The sequence below is a fragment of the Gymnoscopelus braueri genome (genome assembly GCF_963280865.1).
Source record: "Gymnoscopelus braueri genome assembly, chromosome: 1".
In the NCBI taxonomy this organism is placed as follows: Eukaryota; Metazoa; Chordata; class Actinopteri; order Myctophiformes; family Myctophidae; genus Gymnoscopelus; species Gymnoscopelus braueri.
Genome location: NC_137603.1, coordinates 50589721 through 50613024, shown reverse-complemented (window position 1 = coordinate 50613024; position 23304 = coordinate 50589721). Strand labels below are relative to the sequence as shown.

General features: G+C 42.8%; 1 protein-coding gene across 1 annotated transcript in view; it reads right to left on the bottom strand.

Moving 5' to 3' along the window:
* The window catches only part of itfg1 (integrin alpha FG-GAP repeat containing 1), a 200028-nt gene that overhangs the window by 15988 nt on the left and 160736 nt on the right, over window positions 1–23304 (bottom strand). The window contains exons 14-15 of the mRNA XM_080439008.1: window positions 20198–20276; window positions 297–421 (exon numbers count right to left, since the gene is read on the bottom strand). Coding sequence (XP_080295134.1) covers window positions 297–421; window positions 20198–20276 — 204 coding nt within the window. The remainder of the gene's footprint in view (window positions 1–296; window positions 422–20197; window positions 20277–23304) is intronic.

Sequence of the window (23304 nt, the reverse complement as noted above, 5' to 3'; positions counted from 1 at the left end):
TGTAAATTGTATAACTCTGTAATAGTTTTTTTTAGACCTTTTTATTTCTGTTTGTAATGTATTATTTGTTATGCCTCTTCTTGCCTTTTTTGTCTTCTGTTTTCTTTGTCTTTGTCAGTCTTGTTTCATTATTCTGACCTTGTACAGCCCTTTGGTCGACCTTTGGTCGTAGTAGAATGTGCTTTATAAATAAAGTTTGAGCTGAGTTGAGTAACCAAATAAGGGACGATTCCTTATTTCAAGGAGACGGTTGGCAACCCTACCAACCATGGGGACGCCCTGCTGCCCGTGCTTACCGCGGATCCAGGTGGACGGGGGATGCCCACGTACAGGTGGTCCAGGAAGTTGGCACTGCGGCCCAGACCCAGGACTGTGTAGGGCAGCTGGAGAGACAGGTGGGCAGACTGGCTGAGCTGACCGGCTGGAAGAGAGGAGAGGAGAGAAGAGAAACATTATAAAATGTGTGATAAAACTGTAGAAACATTGTGATGGTTTACCATGAAAGGGAGGAAGCGAGGCATGGAGGATAGGAGAGAAAAGCAGCGGTAGATAAACGAGTGCGGCATTAGACCTTGTAAAGTTCCATGAACCATCATAAAAGATACAAATCACACAACCTCTCCATTCCTCCTCTTCATCCCCCTTTCATCTCCTCACCTCCTTCCTTCCACTTCTCCTATGACCTCAACCACCTTTTTATCTCTCTCTCTGTCTCTCTCTCGTCCTTCTACTCCTCTTCAGTCGTCGCGCCTCGGCTCAGTTCATCCATCCATCATCCCCCCCTCCTCTCTCTCTCTCTCTCTCTCCCTGGCAGCTGTTCTATCTCGCCCACGCTCAAACTGCCAAGCGTAGTCCACATAAATCATCCAATACGTGGTAAACAGAGAGAGAGAGAGAGAGAGAGGGAGAGAGAGAGATTTAAATTTAGCTTATTTATTATTTTATTAGCTATAACTTCCTCAATGACACACCTATGTGCTGAAAGTATTGATGTATTGATTACTATCAGATGTACAAGGACACAATGTTAGGTTAGGTAGGAGAGAGAGAGAGAGAGAGAGAGAGAGAGAGAGAGACCCTCATTGCTTTGTCAATCTACAATACTACTATACTCAGGATGGAACAATGCAAGTTGGGAATGCATGCCCGATGGGTTATGTATGTATGTATGTTATGTATTGCACCTGTTGTCAGATATAACTGTTGTAACCGTCTGTATGTCAGTGTCCCTTTTATGCCCATATAATGGAGTTCCATGTCAGACCGGGCCAGTCTATAACGTCAGTAATATGTCGTCATTTTGATAACATCAGGGTACTCCATATGTGGGGATATTTTTTGGAGATCCGCTGATCACTTCTCACTCGGTGCATCACTCCCTCGGGACCTTGACGATACGCACAGTGACTTCAAAGTCGATCAGTGTTGTTGGGCAACGGTTGTCGTCAGCCCAAACCGTTTAGTTGGTGATGTTAGGCAATGGATTATGTTGTGTATTTATGTCAGACCAAAGCTTGATCAGAGAGAGAGAGAGAGAGAGAGAGAGAGAGAGAGAGAGAGAGAGAGAGAGAGAGAGAGAGAGAGAGAGAGAGAGAGAGGCCTATCAGATATTAGATCAGATATTAGATCAGAACAAATTACATATCGGATCAGATATCTGATCAGATATCTGATCAGAAATCAGAGATCAGATCAGAGTGTTTCATGCTGCATGAACAGTGTCTCTAAGCCAGTGTGTTCCACCAGGCTTGTATTGATGTCTCAGCCTTTCTCCCTCAATCTCCATTCAGTTTTTTCCTTTTTTCCATCCCTGTTCCAATGACTTGAAGAGACAACATAATTGCCCCAATCACACAGAGGCTGTGTGTGTGTGTGTGTGTGTGTGTGTGTGTGTGTGTGTGTGTGTGTGTGTGTGTGTGTGTGTGTGTGTGTGTGTGTGTGTGTGTGTGTGTGTGTGTGCGCGTGCGTGCGTACGAGCGAAAGAGAGAGATTTGTTATCATGGACATTGACTGGTTCATGGTGGGATGAAACCACAGTGATCAATCCTACCGAGCTAAATCAATGATTCTCAACCTTTTTCATTATTTCAAGGATCCCCAGTTTGACATGCATTAGACCATGGACCCCCATCTGCACTGGAAAATCCTCAGCCATAATTTAACTCAGAATGTAAGGGACCATTTGTGGTTTTATTTATTGATTGAATACTTTATTAGTAAGTTTAGGGAACAGTACGGCAGTACAGCCCCAAGCAGACCTGGCACAAAATCTTTCAAGATGGAGGTCTGTGGCCAAAATAATACCAATTAATTTGGGGGTGAAATGTTAGATTATTATTTTTTACAACCACTGCTCTAAAACCACATTAGACAATATAGTTTGACTGACCTAGCCCTAGTTGCTTATTTTGGGCTTGTTTTCATAGACCTGTTTGCTTGTTTCTCTCGCAAAACCTGGCAACACTGCTAACAGGGGCTGTAACTTCACTGGCTCAGCAATGGCTGTGCCATCCATCTATCATGTTGGGCCTGAGAGGAAAAGTGGACACTGAGTGGAGTGAGGGTTTGATGTGTCTGACAGACCGATGCTTGTCCTCAGTAGAAGTAGTAGTTGTGGGGTGTGTGTGTGTGTGTGTGTGTGTGTGTGTGTATGTGCTATCTCCTCAGAGCAGATGGTGAGCCTTGGCAGAGCGTTGCGCCCAACACACATGACTGACAAACACCAATCCAACGTGCTTCAGTGTTGTGTGTGTGTGTGTGTGTGTGTGTGTGTGTGTGTGTGTGTGTGTGTGTGTGTGTGTGTGTGTGTGTGTGTGTGTGTGTGTGTGTGTGTGTGTGTGTGTGTCTGTGTGTGTGTGTGTGTCAATAATTATGACAGACGGAAAAAGCGGAAAAGAGTTGCTCATGTGTGTAGACAGAGACACAGAGACAAACAAACACAAACACACACACACACACACACACACACACACACACAGATAGGAGAGAGAAAAAAGAGAGAGAGCGTGACGAGAGACATACACCGTACAGTGAAGAACCTGCTCTATTTTTAAATATCATATTCTCATATTCTAAACTGAGCCATTTCACTTCTCAGAAGCAGTCTGTCCTCTTCTAACACGAGTCAAGTCAAATTGTATTATAGCCAAATATCACAAATAATGTGTGAAAAAACTGAACAATATTAAAAGCTGCAATAATTACAACCAAGGAGTGCAAAATAAGAAGAATACACACACGCGCACATAATAAGTGATAGAATGTAAACATGAGTGCAAGGCACATACATGTGTATCTGCATGCATGCAGAGACACAAATACAGACACAAAGAGAGAGAACACATTCAGCACAATGGACAGAGACACCAAAACTGATACCACATTCAGCACCATGGACACAGAACACATTCAGCACCATGGACAGAGACACAAAGACAGCACCATAAACAGAGACAAAATACAGAACACATTCTGCACCATAAACAGAGACAAAATACAGAACACATTCAGCATTGTAACCTGGTCCCATTGTGTAGCTTGGTTAAATCATAGTGATTACATGGCTATAATTATTCTACTGTTCTGTCTTTATATTGACTACACCAGCGCTGCCTCCCTTCATGTGCTCAGGCCCTGAAGCAACAAATAACCTTTTTATTTTATTTTAAACTTTACCTCCTTCCCTATTTATCTGCATATCAACACTATCACAGATATATCAGCTGAAAGTGTGACATTTATAAGCCTGCATGCCTGTTTTACATTCACTATATGAACCAAAATCGATTGTTTAAAAGGTCGTAAAAAGCAAACGAACAATGAATGCAAATGAATAATTCTGTTTGTGTGTGTGTGTGCGTGTGCGTGTGCGTGTGTGTGTGTGTGTGTGTGTGTTAGTCTTTTTTCTAATATGGTGGAAAATAAATACAGTATCAGACCTCAGCGCTGAACTAAAAGAACACTGCAGCCCATAAGTGTTTTCATTTCCCTTCCATTACTATTGACTGAGACTTTGATCTCACCCTGATAGATGTTATATAAATCAAAAGGTCTGCCTCTCATGTCCGTTCAGTTCAGTAAAACATTAAAATAAGGTTCAGTAAAAAACAAATCCAGGCGCTCCGGTGGAGCAGTGGTAAAGTGACCACGGCGGAGTCTGGGGGTTCAAATCTATCGCGGTGCATCCGGCTTTGTCGATCGTCTGTACCAACACAATTGGCCTGTGTTTGGGGGAGGTACAGTCGGGTGGGGAGGGCGATATTTGTCACTGCACGTACTCCTACGGGCTGGGGCGGCACCTGTCAGTAGGGCGTATTGAGCGGGAGGACGGAGGCTCTACGTCCTCCCGGTGGGGGCTCCTCACTGGCAGGTGAGTCAGTAGGATACAACAGCAGTCATAACACAGAAATGTGTGTGGGGAGGAATCAATTGGCACAACGACTAAATTGGGGAGAAAAGGGGTTACGGTAGGTTAGTAAAAAGCTATTATTACCAGTTGTATTCTTTTAGACGCTCGACAAAGCCGGATGCACTGCGGTGGATTCGAACCTCCGCTCCGGCAGGCACTTTACCACTGTGCCACTCGAGCACCCATAAAACATAACAATGATGTAACACAGGCCATGAACACTCAAGAGGGACATTTAGGTTCAACACAAACACAAACAAACACACGCACCCACACCCACCCACACATCTTCTTGACCTCAGAGTGACTCACAGAACCCAGTGTCCCCTTTACCCATTGCCATGGGAACCATTGGCACTTGGGATGATGATAGAAAGGGGTGTGTGTGTGTGTGTGTGTGAAATGGTTTTCTCTCTCTCTGATACGCACACACGGTATTGGAGAGCCCCCCTCTGTGCCCATATAATGGTGTCAAGATCCAGACATCGATTTTGAGGGTAGAAACACGTGTGTGCCTGTGTTTGTGTGTGTGTGTGTGTGTGTGTGTGTGTGTGTGTGTGTGTGTGTGTGTGTGTGTGTGTGTGTGTGTGTGTGTGTGTGTGTGTGTGTGTGTGTATATGTGTGTATATGTGTGTGTATAAGCCTAAGGGTCCAGAGGGGTTTAAATGTGTTTTGTGTTCTTATCACAGTGTGTGTGTGTGTGTGTGTGCGTGCATGCGTGCGTGTTCACAACAATGTTAGATTACGAATAAAATAATAATTGAGATATTTTGGTGGGGAGTTGATAGAGATAAGAAAGAAAGACAGACAGACAGACACACACTCTCTCTCTCTCCCTCTCTCATAGCAGAAAACAGACATTTTCTGCTTGCCCGGTATTATTGGGCTCAGGGTTATTGTACTGCTGACATGTCGCTTTGTGTGTTCAGGTCTCAGAACCCAACATTGGCCGGGATATTGCCAGGGTGAAAAAGGCACCCCCCCCTTTCTCTCCCTTCTCTCTCTCCCTCTCTCTTTGATTGAGCTCTGGTGTGACGCCACACACATCATCACAAACCGTTACCTAACAACCACCTGACCTGTCATAGTTATTCATCTTCCTTTGACCTTCAACTTAAAGCGAGGTCACCTAGACCTTCTGAAGAGTGAGCCCCTGGCTCAGTATGGATACCGGTGTGGTGTACTAATGTGTATGTGTTTGAGATTGGTATTATTGTCTGATCACATACAGTGACAAACCAGTGTACTATAAGATGCTTAATGTATTGCATAATATATTATTTGCAGTAATGTGACATATAGTATGTATGGTATTTTGTACTCATACTCATTATTATACTTTTTCATGTCTGCATTTGTTGCAGAACCACACACACACATGCTTGTAGCTGTATCTACAACAACTTCAGTAAAGCAGGCACCAAAAGGCCTTTAAACCTCATGTCCATAGTGCTCACACACGCTAACGCCCGTACTGCTCAAACCTATCAACCAATGATGTGCTCACTGTATAAAAGTCCTATCATCTGTCGTTATTAGCACAAATAGCAGACACACATATATATCAACCGGTGCTTCTCTCCAAAAGTTGAACTGTTTCCAGCTTGAAGCGTCCAGGGTGCTGCACCAAAAATATGCCCGATGCACGATGGTCAGGCTGGGAAGAGGAGCGCACCAGCACGTCTTTACCATAGAAATACATGTATGACTGGCGCTGCCAACTTCAAAAGGCGCTCTATGTTGACACAGCCCCTAACTGAACTCACATCTCCTAATCTCACATAAACCCCTTTGAACCAGCCCTAAATACAGTCCATATACCACCATATCCTCCCTATCAGTGCCAGATCACAACTCATTTTAAGACCAACACGTGTGTCGTGGGGAAGATACTGAAATGCGCCTTGCATTTCAGTATCTGTCTTCCAGACAGGGCTCACAGAGTTAAATCTACAACGATGACTTTACTGTATATTTTACAAAACAACCAGACATTTGGCTGCCAGTTATGGTTAAATACACTGGAGAGAGAGAGAGAGAGAGAGAGAGAGAGAGAGAGAGAGAGAGAGAGAGAGAGAGAGAGAGAGAGAGAGGCACAGTCAGAGAGAGAGAGAGAGAGAGAGAGAGAGAGAGAGAGAGAGAGAGAGAGAGAGAGAGGGGCACAGTAGCAGTACAACTCCCCAGACCACTCATTTAACAGCCTGCCCTGGGCACTGCGCGCGCGTGTGTGTGTGTGTGTGTGTGTGTGTGTGTGTGTGTGTGTGTGTGTGTGTGTGTGTGTGTGTGTGTGTGTGTGGTAATTTAAAGTGTATTTATTCTGCAGCTCGGTGCCCAGGGAACAGAGAGAGAGAGACTGCCAGAGATGAGCAATGATGGCACAGACACACACACACACACACACACACACACACACACACACACGCACGCAGATTTCTCCACTGGGGCCCAACGATCTTCAGTTACCCTTCACCTCTTTAGAGAGAGAGAGAGAGAGAGAGAGAGAGAGAGAGAGAGAGAGAGAGAATGAAAAAGAGAGAGAGAGAGAGAGAGAGAGAGAGAATGAAAAAGAGAGAGAGAGGAGGTCATGAGGAAACAGGCCAGGGCAGATTAGCGGAGTAAAGAAAAGAGAGAAACTACAATGGATTGAACCACTTGAACCCCAATATCCATTTTCTGGGGGAACATTCGCCCAGTAGAATCAAACCTTCTTTATAATTCATTTAAAAAGGAATGGGAGCATAATACAAAAAAAAACAATATCATGATTGAAAGACTTCAAACTAGCAACTGAAACATTAAGTATTTATGACAATGTTTACTACGGTAATAAAACCAAGTGTAACGTCCGGTCAAATACCCATAGATGGAATTAAAATGCGTCTGCAACCAGCAGGAGGGGAAATAGTGACACCTTCTCTAGGCCATTAACACATTGTCCGCCAAGCCCGTAGTTCTACGGGCCAATAATAAACAGGGTGCGTCTTTTGCGGTTCAATGGCCGATCGCGGTAAATTTCGGTACCAACCTTTTCTCATCCCATGACGCTTTCGACCCATCCTATGTAAAAATATCCGTGGACCGTTTCTTATTTTATCCCCAAAAAACTGTTTTTTTCCTGGTTTTTGCTAAACATCATGGTTTTCACACGGTTTAAAAAAACGAATGGTAAGTTGTATTTTCTTTACTTTGATCGACGAACGGTTATCCTCTTTGTGTTTACAAACGATCTGATAGCCGATCGGATGCTAAGCTAATCTAAGATGGCCGGTGGGGAAGGGCGGAAATCACGTCACAGCCAAACGGATATGACTTTTGCAGCCTGTTTTAGCCGCTGATATCACAGAAGAAGAAGAAGAAAGAGAAACCTATGAGGGCTCATAAGTCCGTCGTCGTTGTTTATAAACAGCATCCGATCACGGATTTTAATGGATATAAAAAAAATTGTGACCGGTTCAAAAGGCTATAAAACTCAAATGTCTGGCAGTGGGTGAGTACATTATGAATAAACTCTGGGGCGGTGAATGTGTTAATGAGAACTGTAGGATATTCATTACTTCCGCACTGGCTTCAGTTTCAAGATCGAAAGCTTGTCGCCTGGGATGGATGGATGGATGGCTGGACGGATGGATGGATGCACGTACATAGACACGTACAGTAGGCATTAACACAAATACACACATGGGCACAAACAGACACACACATGCCCGCGTGTGCACACAAACTTACAAACATATGCATGCGCACACACACACACACACACACACACACACACACACACACACACAAAGCTGCAGTGCAGAGATAGGGCAGTTAATTCCAGATATGTCACAGGTGACATGAGCACCTTGACATACGTGTGTGTGTGTGTGTGTGTGTGTGTGTGTGTGTGTGTGTGTGTGTGTGTGTGTGTGTGTGTGTGTGTGTGTGTGTGTGTGTGTGTGTGTGTGTGTGAGTGTGTGAGTGTGTGAGTGAGTGTGTGAGTGCGTGCGCGAGCGTGTGCTTGCGTGCGTGTGCACGCTCACTCTCTCACAAAACAACAGGGTGAAAGGACCCCCCCCCCCCCACCCACACACTATCACTGTGTTTCCTAAACAATTCAAGCGGAACTATGTAACTGAATAAAATGTCATTTTTACCAATCTGTAAGGTAGAGTATGTTGATACAATATAACTTATACAATTGGGGTGGTCGTATTCTGTCTCCCTGCTCTTCTATTGAGACATTAGATCGTGTCAAAGGTCATGTCTCACCTAGACACAGGATCTGACACAAATTTTAACCTGATGGTCAAGATTCAATGTATCCCCTAAAAATCTGCACTTGCGCAGGAAACCGGGTTCAATTCCAGGGTAGAAGAGGAAAGTTACTGTACATAGTGCAGCTTTAACATAATATATAAAAACCAGGGGTCTCCAAACGAGGGACCCCCACAACATATTGTATAAAATTGTGTTGCAGTCATAGATTTCATAAATAGCTTCATAGACTTATTTGACAGCACTATCATCTTGTAGATCTGCTAGTTTCCCCCGCAATAAAGATGCTACGGTAAAAAAAAAAATTATCACACAAACATTTGGGGGCCCCCCTGTAGTAATTCTGAGGACCCCATGTTGAAGACCCATGAATCTAAACCAGGGGTGTCAAACTTGCGTTTTGGGGGACAAATGTGGCCCCCAAAGAGGTCCCATGTGGCCCCCAACATGGTTTTCGGAAAAGTATAAGCATACCGCTGCAGCCACAAAGCCAATGACAGCTGTGTAAGTGAACGCGCGCATGTGTGTCCACAACTAGTCACCAAGTCACCTTTCGCCCAATATGGCCCTCACTCCGAAATGAGTTTGACACCCCTGATCTAAACCTATGTTCTTCCTGTTCTGCATAGTCACACTTGAAGAAATTGCATATTGAGGCTTTAACCATTGCTTTTATGGATCTATGGATCGATATATCTGAGACACATTAAGGTTTTATGGATCAATTTACAATTTAAGCAATATAACATATATATTTGATAAATAATGTAAGCCATGTTTGACCCATTCTAACTGATACAAATTACTGAAATGAGTCATGGCGACGGCATGCTACAGTATTTGTCCATAATACACGGGGGGTAAAGGTTGACTCTTACATCCACACCTCATTCAGCACCTGTGTGTGTGTGTGTGTGTGTGTGTGTGTGTGTGTGTGTGTGTGTGTGTGTGTGTGTGTGTGTGTGTGTGTGTGTGTGTGTGTGTGTGTGGGGCCCTTACTAAGCAGAGTAGATGGATGAGTGTGGGATGTGATTCTGACAACACTACACCTCATTATGAACACACACCTACTGAGAGAGAGAGAGAGAGAGAGAGAGAGAGAGAGACAAGTTCGCAATGCGACACATTGTGAGCTTGTGGATCTGTTATTTTTGTTCATATTTTGGAACAGGTTTACCGTTTTTTAAGAAGTGGGTGAAATTCTTTGTCGTAAAAAAGCATTGCCGTTTCAAGAAAGGTTGACAGAGATAGACAAACATGTCAGATACAGTATCAATATATACAGTACATAAGGGTTAAAAATAGCACAATAGTGCTATGTTTTTGTGAGGGTAGGTACCCTCCCTAGGTTGGCAGTGGGAAGGTAGTGCCCAGGATTACATAGACAATTGGCACTGGGTGTAAAAAATAGGGGTTTAAAAAATCGTGGTCTATTAAAAAAAAAAATTGCACAATAGCAGACAATGACTGGCTGGACCTTCCACCTCTTCTATGATGCTTCAGCGGAAGGCTCTGGCAGTTGTCCTATTTCGCTGTTGTTTATACCCGGACATCATCCATTAAAGGATATGAATCACTGGTTTCTTTCATAACTGGCCTGAAAAAGCATCTATCAGGAAGAGGAGATAGATATTAAATCCCATTGAAATGAGTGGTCATACACTGCTACCGTTTTACCCTTTTCTCCTCTGTAAATATAGCTATTTTTATTTGTTGATGACATGTATTAATGTGTTCATATATTCTATGCTCTGTTGATGAATTGCATTCATAGGATCACAATGAAAATGGAAATGGGGACTGATACAGTATTCAATCAATACATTTTTAGATCAACGATGCTTTGATCGGTTGTCTCTCCACAAAATAAATGCGTTTGTGACAGCCATGTTTAATAAAGAATACCCTATACCAGGTAATTTATCATTATTATTTATGCTTGTTGCATGCTGCTTGAGCACTTTGTTGTGACAGGATTTCGCCACTGAGATCCCTACCAAAAGCCATTAACGATCTCGACTCTCTGCCCAAAGTCAAAACTAACCTAAAAGAATGGATGACCTTAAAATACAATCAGGCTTAGTAGAACACATTTGAGAACCTTAGTAGTTTCCCCACGCCCCCACCTTTCTCTGCTTTTTCTTTTGTTTGTTTTTTGCTGCTACTGAGCTTTTACTGATATGTACTGTATGTATTATAAGTATTACGGATGCATTGAGTACAATGGACCACAATGGAAACAAGTCCGTGGAGAATGTTTTGTGTTATTCTTTTAGCACCTTTGACTTTACCACAGTTAATAATATTGTTAAAGTAATAGATCAATCAATCAATCAATCAATCAATCTCACCTACTGTATATGGCAACAGAACCAACAGAACACAATCCAGTCTAGTTTGCCGCGTGCTCATCATGTTAAGTGCTTCAGCAGCAATCAAGCACACCTCCTCTCAACACCTGCACACTGATTTATGTCGCTTTATTTCTCTCTTTAAAGAGCGTAATTAGAGCACGTTCTCCACACAGCCATTTGACGGAAGCCAGATTTTAAAACGTGCATTTGAAAAACTGCAGCCTGCCAGTCATAAAGCCGGGACAGCGTCTCAATTTGTGGGACGCGTTGGAAAAGTCACGCAAATGCGGGACGATCCCGCACAAAGCGGGACATCTGGTCACCCTATGCTTCAGCAGTGAACCTCTTAGAGTGGTTGGCAGCTATAGCTGATCAAAGATCTCTCTCAGCCCACGCCTTGTCAGTCACCACAGGATTAACTCACACAAAGGCTGATCTATTTTTAAAAGTGTCATTTGTCTTGTTTGAATTGTGTTACATGTGTGTCTGTTCCGCTGGCGGGCTAGACACCCTGCTTAGCACCTGGTCGGGCTGTGTGTGTGTGTGTGTGTGTGTGTGTGTGTGTGTGTGGTGTGTGGTGTGTGGTGTGTGTGTGTGTGTGTGTGTGTGTGTGTTTCTTATGATGGAAGGATTACATGCAGGGAAACGACAGCCTCAGAGAGGAGGAGGCAGAGGCACAAAAGCGAGAGGAGGCAAGGGAAGGAGTTGATGGGAGAAACATAATGGGGTCTAAATCAATGTGCAGCGCTCTGCACGCTGGCCAATTAGACTAATGACTTCAGCACATTGCCAGCGTTTGACGAGCAGAATAATGTGTTGCATTTGAACATCTTAAAGGATTTGCCCACGCCCCAGACTTTCTTTTACCGAGCAAAAATATGCAAGATACAAGTTCACTAAAATCAGGAGCTAAAATAAACTCTCAACCACTTGTTCTTTGGCACTCTGCTATGCAAAGGTTTGGATGTTTGGATGTCAACCATCTACTGTGAAGGGTTTCATCTATAGCAGGGTTGCAACAGTTATTCAAACTAATCAATTTAATTGATTTTAAAGACAAGTAATCGATTTTAAGACATTTGCGGGGGAAATAAAGAGCATAAAAAGCAAAACTACAAGCTCACAATGCGCTGTGAGCGTGAGATCGGCTATTTGTTATCTTTGCTATTTTTGCATGTCACCATTGTACAACAAACTATAAAACAGGGTTTAAGTTGTTAATCAGACTAACGAGTCAATTATATCTATTTTCAGAGATATTTCCAAAATGTTTTTAAAGATTTTGAAAAATCTCAAAATTGGCACAAACATTGGAAGTGGTAATACTGCAATCCAAGGGAAGAAAGGGACAAAGTCAAAGATTTTGTTGTAGAATAAACTTTTCTTCAAGGGAGTTTCAGCGACATCCGACTGATGTCAGTAAAAGAGGTTGCAAAATAAGATTGTCGCATTATGACGAGAGATGAAGATTTTTCTTTACCACTTTTTCCCTCCAATTTAATCTCAATTATTTCCTCCCCACAACACATATGTGTGTTGCTGCTGTTGTATCCTATATCACCCTCCTCGCCCCCCCCCCCCCAGTGGTCCATGAGGGAGTTCCAGGTGGTCCCGAGCTAAATGATGGAGAGTTGGTAACCAAATCGACCCTTATGGATCTGGTTTAATTTTACGCTCTGAAGAGTTAAAGGGGGTACACCATGAATGTAAAACAAATATATTATATATAAATATTGCCCCCTAATACGTTTTAAACAGGTTGTAAGCCTAAAAAAACATCCAGATATCACAATCTGACTGTCAGTCATTCCAAGCCTTTTCAGCTGCAATACCAAAACGTCCTCTTTTGGGCAGAGTGGCGCTACTGAGTAGCTTTTTTTACTGCAAACAATACCTAGCGACTGAAAAAAACAATGGCGACTGGTTGTAAACAATAAAAAGAGGAAAGGGGTGGAGACTGAGAGGTGGAGACTGAAAATGAGGGGGCGAGGCTATGAAATGCTGCTTACATCAGCATCCTTGCCATTCTGAGATGGCCTGTTCAGACACGCCCATTCAGGAAATCCATGAAATGAGAATGAATGACTGAATGTTAAAAAAAAAATACTAAAAAACTTTAAAAAAAATGAAATTCATGGTGTATCCCCTTTAAATTATTGTTAAACATCTGCTTTACTTAACTAATTACTTAATTAGTTAGTTTGCATGTTATCTCTCTTAATGGTACCAACATCAATACAGCATGGAATTGTGGACAAAATCTTATCCAACGATAACAAAGTATTCTAAGTTTTGGGTCCGAGAGAAATCTCATCAAATGGTGGTCCGTGGCTCAAATGCCGAATAATTAATGGACCTTGATATGAAAAGGGCTGAAAAAAACACTGGTATAGACGCTCGACAAAGTCGGATGCACCGCACGTGGATTTGAACCTCTAGACGCCACCCGAGCACAGCAGAGAAGATATTTTTTAAACCTGAACATATCTGAGAACAGGTTGTGCAACTCTGTGTTGGATGGTTGTAATGTTTTGTACTTGGTTGCAAAGTGAATATTTCCCAGCCATTTTTAGCCTTTAGCTTATTTACTGCTGTCTATTGGGAGAATGAGATGCCGTCTCCATCTTTCAGTGTGGGTTGTCACGATCATGACATTTTACTTGACCATTAATTGTCATGTGGTTCACAGGCGTAGGTCTGTCACGATTGTCACATAATCCACCTAATCGCGATAATTTGAGATAATCACAATTATTTTGCATAATCGTCATAATGGTTTCCACGTTGAAAGATAGATTAGATAGGAATGAACGTCTGTGAAACGTCACACATAAGTGCAACTGTGATTCACAAAGTGATTATCATAACATCTATTTGCGCACACAGCACCTATAAGCATCATAACAGTCCGTTCGTCCGTCTCGGTTTTTGAGCAATAGCCTGAAACTTGGTTCTTTCTTGCTTGGTCCTGCCTCAGAACACTTGCCAACAGAAGCTCCGGTGAGACCTGTGGAGGTCTGGAGGTTCTACTACGTCTGACATATTTGTTTTTCCTGCAGACATCCAATGATGGAATGATGCTGCTTTCTGTCCCATGAAGGCTGCTGTCAGCCACAAACAGAGGAGAGAGAGAGAGAGAGAGAGAGAGAGAGAGAGAGAGAGAGAGAGAGAGAGAGAGAGAGAGAGAGAGAAAGAGAGAGACAGAGAGAGCGAGAGAGTGAGAGAGTGAGAGAGCGAGAGAGAGAAAAGCAGCAGATAGAGAGCGAGAGATAGAGGAGAAAGACGGAGATATATATTGAGCGAGAGAGTGAGAGAAAGGAAGCGATAGAGTGAGATCAAGAAGAGACAGACAGACAGACAGACAGAGAGAGCCTTTGAGCAAGAGAGAGAGAGGGGGGGGGAGAAGGGGCTGTAGAAAGAGACATAGAAAGAGGAACAAAAGGATGGAGCATGGCCAGAGAGAGATTATCTTGCATTTTACCTACTGTAGGGTCGCCATGACCTCAAACTATACAAAGCAAGGAAACAGTGAATGTTGAATGAATCAGAAATAAACGTCACAATCGTCTGGATTCGTAGCACGTCGCATATAAATGCAACTGTGACTCACAAAGTGACGCATCATAACAGCTATCTGTGCACACAGCACCTATAAGCACCAATCTATCTGTACACACAGCACTATAAGCACCTATCTATCTGTGCACACAGCACCTATAAACACCTGTCTGTGCACACAGAACCTATCTATATGTGCACACAGCACCTATAAACACCTATCTATCTTTGCAAACAGCACCTATAAACACCTATCTGTCCACACAGCATCTATACCAGGTGGAGGCCTCAGTGAAAGCCAGGTCTGTGCAGTAGTTCTCAAACCTTTTTTGGCTCAGGGCACCCCTGAAAAAACTTTGTTCATCCATTGCACCCAGGAATTACATTGTTACTTAATAGCACCTTACATTTAGACTATGTCGTATTATCGTAAAAATACAAATCTTTCCCCCTGAGAGTAAAATTTGGATTAGAATATCCGTTTCCATTAGAGCAGATTAAAAATAACTTCACACTTGACATTTAAACTGAAGTAATATTGATGAATTCCCAATATTATCAAAGTATTCTGCGGCACCCCTGGACTTGCGTCACAGCACCCTAGGGTGCCACGGAACCCACTTTGAGAAACCCTGATGTAGTGGGATTTTTTGTTAACAACGGGGGTGCTATGGCACGCGCACACGCTCAAGCACACGGTCACTGATTGAAATGAAATAACCTCTGAAATATGTAGGCATATTAATTATTAACCCACAAAGTTAATCTAATTTTATTCTCTTTACTTGGTTTTTTTTTATCCCACAATTTTTCACCCAGTGCCAATAGCCTAAGCTGTGATCCTGGGCGCTACTCTCCCTCTGCCAGCCTGGGGAGAGCCCCGAACTGAGCTCATGCTTCCTTCAATGCATGAGGAGTGAGCAGGCCGCTTCTTATCACCTGACAGGAGGGAGTTTCCCCCGGTAGGAACACTTTATTCCAACCAGTTCCTTTCCCCTCCATCAGGCGTCCCGGCTGACCAGGGGGAGGCAGTATAGAGACCAGGATTACGGCATGTTTTTTGTGAGGGTACCTACCCTAGGGGACACGGGGAGAACATGCAAACTCCACACAAGGCCCTTTCGCCAACCCCACCAAGGGTACTTGCTTTATGGGGAAACTTATAGTGTCATGTCCAGGGGGATGTACTTGTACATCAACCTGAATCACTCTACAGAAACAGGAGATACCGGTAGGCTTACTTAACTTACTTATAATATGGATTTACCTCGCAGAGCTCTGCACATTGAGTTCATTCATGAATCCATCAGCCACTGTTACCCAAATTCATGAATTCCTATCTCTGGACTGCTTCAGAATATCAGCCATAACAGCCATGCCTCCTTTAAAAGTAGCCTACAGTACTTCAGGTCATACAATGGATCATTGAGATGCAGCCAACCAGGGTCATTCTTCTGCTAATTTGCGCTGTTGACACTCTGCAGCTTTTGTAAGATGTGTGAGTGGTTGTGTTTGATCGATCCGCACTCTCACAGGGGCGCACGTGCATGTCCGGGCGAGCGTGCTGCTACAACAACTAGTGTAGCAGCTCCGCCCCGCCTCGACTATATCCCTGGCTGCATGGGTTTTAAGACTTACTGTAGGCCAGCTCTTGCCAGGATCCTGGAAGGCTTGGGGAATTGTATGTATGTTAAATTTTTCGGTCGGTCGGTCAGTGGCAGTCCGTCTCAACAAATTTGGTCCCACACAAAGTATCAAAACAATCTAATGGATGGCTTGCCATGAAACTTGCTGAGCACATGTTCCCCACTGGACAAGCCCTAACCACTTGAGTGACTGCATGACCTTTCCTCTAATGCCACCCTCAGGCCAAAATGCCGCTAATAATAATGTTACATTTTCCATTTATATTCATTTTTAGACCCATTAGTGAGAGCACTGGGCTTTGATCCATTGGGTGCAAGGAGTGGAATGGTCTCTAAGGCTTATGAACTCTTTTCCCACACAAAAAAATAACAGAAATTTCAAACGAACACATGCTTTTCTGTGAGGTGACGGGAGAGGGGATATTGGTAAAAATCCCCAGGGATCGGTGAAAGACAGTGGGTCTGTTTGTGGGGAAGAAACTGGTCAAGCGGCACAAGGTTTTTGGTTTCGAGAAACGGGGACCTCTTGCCGGGCAGCGGGTTTTGGAAGAGGCGATGTCTGGGGGTGAGCGCGAGTCACTGATGATCCATCCTGCTCACCATTCCATGACAAACTATTAACAGCAGAGAAAAGTTTCTATTCATCCGTGAGAGAAGCAGCAGTGGGATCATTTTGTTGCACAGTGAGTGAACATTTGAGAGGAGTATCCCTGGGAGACCAGTCGGTCTATGTCTAAGTCTCTGGGTACTGACACGTTTACGTCTATGGCTATGCCTCAACGTATGGTAAGGGTGGGACGATATGAACGTTTCTTGCGATCAACGATATTATGGCGATAATCAGAATATGCTTAAAACTCTTAAAATGGCACTTTTGTTAACCACTTGCACCCCAGCATCCACATTCTGGGGGGGGGGACATTAGCCAAAAAATAGCAGATCTACAAGCTCAAAAGTTGTGAGCTTGTAGATCTGCTATTTCTGGTGAAGAGATTTGCTGTAGACTGAAAAAAGCGGTCCAAGTACAGAGCCAGGTCCAGTGTATATGATGAAGGACAATTTCAAGATACATTGAAAACTCAGCAATATTATTATTGTGAGTGTTTTTTTCATCACGATAAACGATTATCGTCCCATCTCGTGAATATCCACTAAATCCACAAAAGACACTTAGCTGCTATGTCTCCCTGAAGTTCAATATCTTATCTCTCATCATGAAACGCAAAGTGAACAAAAAAACAAAACACAAATAAGTGTTTGTAGTCTTATTTAACTGAGGTGAACTGTTCATTTAAGAGTTTGATGGAAGGAAAAAGTTAGCTATCAGTATGAAGGCTGCACACTTACAACATGCAGGCAGAACACACACACACACACACACACACACACACACACACACACACACACACACACACACACACACACACACACACACACACACACACACACACACACACACACACACACACACACACACACACACACACACACACACACACACACACACACACACACACACATTTGTTCTGCCTCTCTCTTTGTAGTGAATCTCTTATTGAAGAATCTCCCTACTCTATCTCTACATCTGCATCTCATACAAATCCATTCCTTATTCCTCTCTTGTTCTTTACAGCTAGAATAAAACCAGCACAACCCCTCTGTTCTTCAGCAAGCCAGACAGGGAGCACACACACACACACCTCTGTTCTTCACCAAGTCACAGAGGGAGCGGGAGACAGACAGAGATGGATGACAGTGATAGAGAGGGAGACAAGACAAATAGAGAGTTATAAGTGCGCACGCACACACGCACACGCACACACACACACAGGTTTGTATTATTATACTTGTGAGGACATCAAAACTTTAGGACAGCATTGAAAATAGCTGGAAAATTGCCAGCATGACACATTGTGAGCTTGTATATTGGCTATTTTTCATTGTTGTTATGTTTTATGTCTAATTTCAAACATTATTCTTCGATTCTCAGTTGAGTATCGTCCAGAGAATGAGCCAGAGAATGAGCCAGACCTGGGTGGAGCTGCCAAAGGCCACAGGTCACTATTGTTATCCTATTAAACCTGCATACATGACTACAGTCACATGTAAGAAATGTAGTACTGTACTGTGTGTAAACAAGTAAACACTTCACATATCGTTGCTGTCGGGCAGAAACCTCTTATCTACATATTTTAACTTTTTGTGATTTTTTGTCCTACCGGACTCTTCGGTAAGAAACTCAATTGACCTGCATCCGCCGCTCATCAAATTATTGGCTTAGGAATCCGACAAAAACAAAACAATCTCCATGCATTCAAGGCTTCATGGGGTGTGTAATTGAAAATAAGAAATGTTTTGGGTGAACTACTCCTTTAACGCCCTACTTGAGTGTCACACAAAAGCATCAAAAGCAACAGCTCTACAAGCGTTTTGAGTTTGTAAATCTGCTACTTTTGACACAGACGATATTATACAAACTTGTTAAAAGTCTCATAATTGAAACAACTAACTTTTCAGATGCACACTGGCGTGAAGACATGTCTTTACAGGGGCCAAAGGACCATCAGAAAGTACCGGCCAAAAATAATCGAAACTTAAAAAGAGCCTGTAAATCTCAGTGACAACTCACATAATAGAGTTGGGTTTCATACACCGTACAGTGAGATGGATGGTGTCCCGCTGCCTTTCTCAGTCCCCATCAACAAAGGGTCAGGGACAAAGACAATGAATGAGCTGCCATCTAGTACCTGCCTCAGGGTGTGTTTGTTTGCTCATGGGCAGCTCCACACAACCTTCTCCAGGGGAAAAAGAGAACCAGCAGTGGGTCAGTTTTTCTTTATTGTGGGACATGAGGAGGGAATAGCATTGTTTATAAGGACTCTTTGCTCCTTAACAAGACCGTGAACGCATCTGTGTCATTTTAGATTTTAGCTACAGCCATTATTCTATACTTTGTCTATTCAAAAATAACATATATACAGGCTCAGAGCGCGGCACAGTGTGCCGCGATATGAGCTTGTAGATCTGCTATTTGCTATTTCCGCAACCAAATCATTTTGGGTGGTCCTTGACATGAAAACGTTTGAGAACCAGTGATATTATAGCAACATTCAGAAAACTGTTAGTATTTAGAAGACATTTGTAGATTCCCGGATTGAATGGGTTAATCTTGTGTATCGTGTTGATATTCTTCTTGCATCTATTATCATGTATATATCAAGCCCCCAGAACCCAGAGGTTGCATTGAAGCGCATTGGACATGCTGGTCATTCATAGGTACTGCATCTTAAAACGGCCCGGGGCCACTGACACGAACAAGCTAAAACGGTTTCAACCAATGGGCTCGACTCACGAGCTTGCGCACGGGGGTTGCACATGGAGGTGACGCAAAACACGTCACCTTGGTGACGCATAACGTGTCACAGAAGCCCCAAATAGGCCACGCCCATCACATTTCACAACCCGGAAGAAGGGGTGATTTAGGACTATGCGCTGGGTGAGCAACTCAATGCAAGTGGATGGGAGGGGATTTCCGGTGCCATCTCTATTCATTTTAACTCTATGGTATATATAGCCTACTTGCTGCTATGTTAATGCACCTTATTTCTAATCTCAAGTACATACTGTACTGGGGATGGACATGCTGTGTGTACATAATGCTCCCACCGCTACTTTAACTTTTTTTAATTTACCCTTCAACTCCCAGCTCACATAAACCTCCTCCCACAGCCCATCTTAAAAGCCAGCAGTGAGTTCATAATGGCTTCCGAAGCTGTGTCCCATAGGGAGACAATTATGTGTTTAAAAGAAGCCCCAAGAGAGTTTTGTTTTGTTCCACGGAATTAATTACACCAATTAATGTAAACGAGGAGGAGAAGGTTAAAGTTCAAAGGTTAAAAAGGTTGGAGAGAAATAGCAGAGAGTGTTCGTGTTTGCGTGTGTGTGTGTGTGTGTGTGTGTGTGTGGTTCCTTACCTGATGCATTCTTCAGGTAACCGTTGGAGTCCGTTGTGGTGTACATGATATATGGACCGGGCTGGTTCACACCAAAAGGCTGTGAAACATAGCAAGTGGTTAACGGTGATGGTTTTAACCCATTTAGACCTGAGGCCGATTCTAAAAGCGCCTTCTAAATCATTTTCTGAAGAAAAAAAAAAGGATTATGTTCTATATATCGTCTCTGTCGGGTGGAAACCTCATATGTCCAAAACTGTTACTTTTCAGGATTCAAATAAAAAACAATAGCAAAAGTAGCAGATTTACAAGCTCAAAACGTGTCGCTTTGCACGCCGTTTCGAGCTTGTAGATCTGCTTGCAAAACAGTGTTTTTGTGTGACGCTGTAGTGTGATCAAGTAGGGCGTTAATTTATGAAAAAAGACACAAAAAGTTAGAATATGGAGATAAGAGGTTTCTACCTGACAACAGCGATATATAGCAACAACTAAAATGACACAGAGTCGTTCCCAGCTTGAAAGGTATGACAACGTAGGTGTAACAGGTCTAAATGGGTTAACCCTTTAAGACCGGGAACTAGGGGTGTGCCGATACACTAATTTCACGAAACGATACGATACGATATTGGGCTCACAACTTCGATACGATTTCGATACGATACGCACTTTTTTATTATGAAAATATATGGGGGAGAAAAAAAGCAAATATGCAAACAAATAATTCTGTTTTTGCATTATTCAGACATGCAAACTTGTAGCTTTTCAGCTACAATAGCCGTTTTGAATCCAAATAGGGCAATAGTGTGACACCTGACCCGAAAAAAACAACATGTTGTCACCCTTTTCGCCTCGGGGCTGTTTGCATGCCTGATTATTATTATTGTAAAAAAAAAAAAAACATGTAATTTTTTTCAAAACGATTCCCCCCCCCCCAAAACGATACATATCGTCACGAAAACGTATTGCGATATATCGCAGGACGATATATCGGCACACCCCTACCGGGAATGCATCTTTGCCATTTTAGATCTCTTTGGCTATAAAAAAAAATGCAGATATACAAGCTCATCTTGTATATCTGCTATTTTCCAAAAAACGGATTTTTTTTTCAACTTTTTTTTTTTAAGCGAACATTTGTCAAATATTTAACAAAATGTCTTCTAAATCCTAACAGTTTTTTGAAAAAACTGTTGCTATATATCAACAGTTGCTATAAAATATTGCTATATATCCTTGTCCTTTACACTTTTTCATGTCAAGGACCCCCAAAATTATATGTATTTGGCCACGGACACCCACATATTTTGTTCCAGGGACCTCCAGAAGCAAAGATTTGAGTTACAAATGTTCGCTTTAAAAAAATAATAATTCAAAGATTCATTCTCTAAATGGGAACGAACTGAATGCTCCCAATTTCCCAACAACAAGAAAGCACTCCGGGCTCAGATTTACTAAGCCTTTTAGCTGCTCATTTCAGATGCATTATAACTGGAAAGCTGCATGGCATTTATCAAAACAATCACGCCGACCATTTTGTTGCTGTCGGGGGAGAAACCTTATATCTCATTTTTTTTTACTTTCTATGTTTTTTTTGTAAATTCATGCCCTACTTCATCCTAGTCAGAGGCGTACGGTCATTGGGGCCAACGAGGCCATGGCCCGGTCTGTGGAGCAAGATCCGCCAGGGGAAAAAGACAAATAATCAACATAACAACATTAGCAGCCCCTCACCCTATAAGTCGTCTTTGTTTTCAAATGGGGCTCATTTGCATTCGGCCGAATTGTTAATGAGTGGCCATTAGAAAACCAGTTTCGCAGTCAAACCGGTTCTCCATTGCGCAGAGACATGCACCTCTCTCCATTCAGAAGTGAAATAGAAGAAGAACCGTCGTCCTAAAACACCCTGCTCCGGTTCTAAACCGGCGGCCTCGGTCCGTGAAAAAAATGGGGCAGTGTGTTTTGGGACGAGCATTCCGTTTTCCACCCGGAATGGCTCGTTAATTCTCAATAGACTAATCAGCCGTTGTTGCGCGATTCTGGCCCGGTCAACGTTAAAATTCACCATACGCTGCTGATCCTAGTACAGTGTCATACAAAAGCAGCTAAAATAGCTGACCAACAAGCTCAAAACGCGTCGCATCGCGACCCGTTTTGAGCTTGTAGATCAGCTATTTTAGCTATTTTTTACTTTGAATCCTGAAAAGTAATAGTTTTGGACATATGAGGTTTCTACCTGAAAGCGACCATTTCCAACACAGCCTGTGTGTCATCGTAAAAGTGCACCTCTCTCCTTTTTAAAGGGAGGATGGCACTCATGGCAGAAATAAACGAAGAGGAGATGATGATAAGTGTGGCTGATGAAAGCATTCCACCGGATTTACTAACGTGCAATGTGCCAGATTTCGGATTTCCGTGTCATTTCTCCCGCCTCTAAAAAGCAGGTGCACATTAGCATAGCCATTCAACATAGCTGTGTTATTTCCTAACTTTTTGAGCCCAAGGCGCACTGATGGGCTAAGTGAGAATCTCAAGGAACACCTGTATTCATAGCGTAGCGCATTTTCAGCAGAGCAGAGCAAAAGGCACCTCTGAAATGTGTCTAAAGTGTGTCTGTTTGTATCACATTCATTGTGTTTTATTTTTGTCATTTAGATCAAGTTGTAAACGGGACAGCATCTGTGTCATATTTAGATATACGTATATATATACAGTATACTATATAGCAAAATTATTATTATTCTTTCTTTCTTTTTCAGAAAACTGTTAGAATTGGTCAGGTCTAAATGGGTTAAGCTATTTTACACTTTGTCATAGGATGGTGTCGCGAGCATTGTGAGTAGATCTGCTATTTTTGAACATTTGTGTGGGGGAGGGGGGTCTTCTTTCTTTAAGTTAAAAATAGCAATCTACAAGCTCATTTTGCATGCCACTGTTGCACGACGAGGTATAACATAGGGCTTCTAGGTATTGAAGTATATCTTGTGTGGAAACACCGTGGATTTAAACCGTGGAGCAACGCAAGCCCTTAGTGAGAATGTTAGGACAAAGGAGACATCAAATCCGAGGTGATAAGGTTTCTCTCCTTTCTTTATTTGTCGACAAGGAGAATCCAGAAAATGGTTACTGCA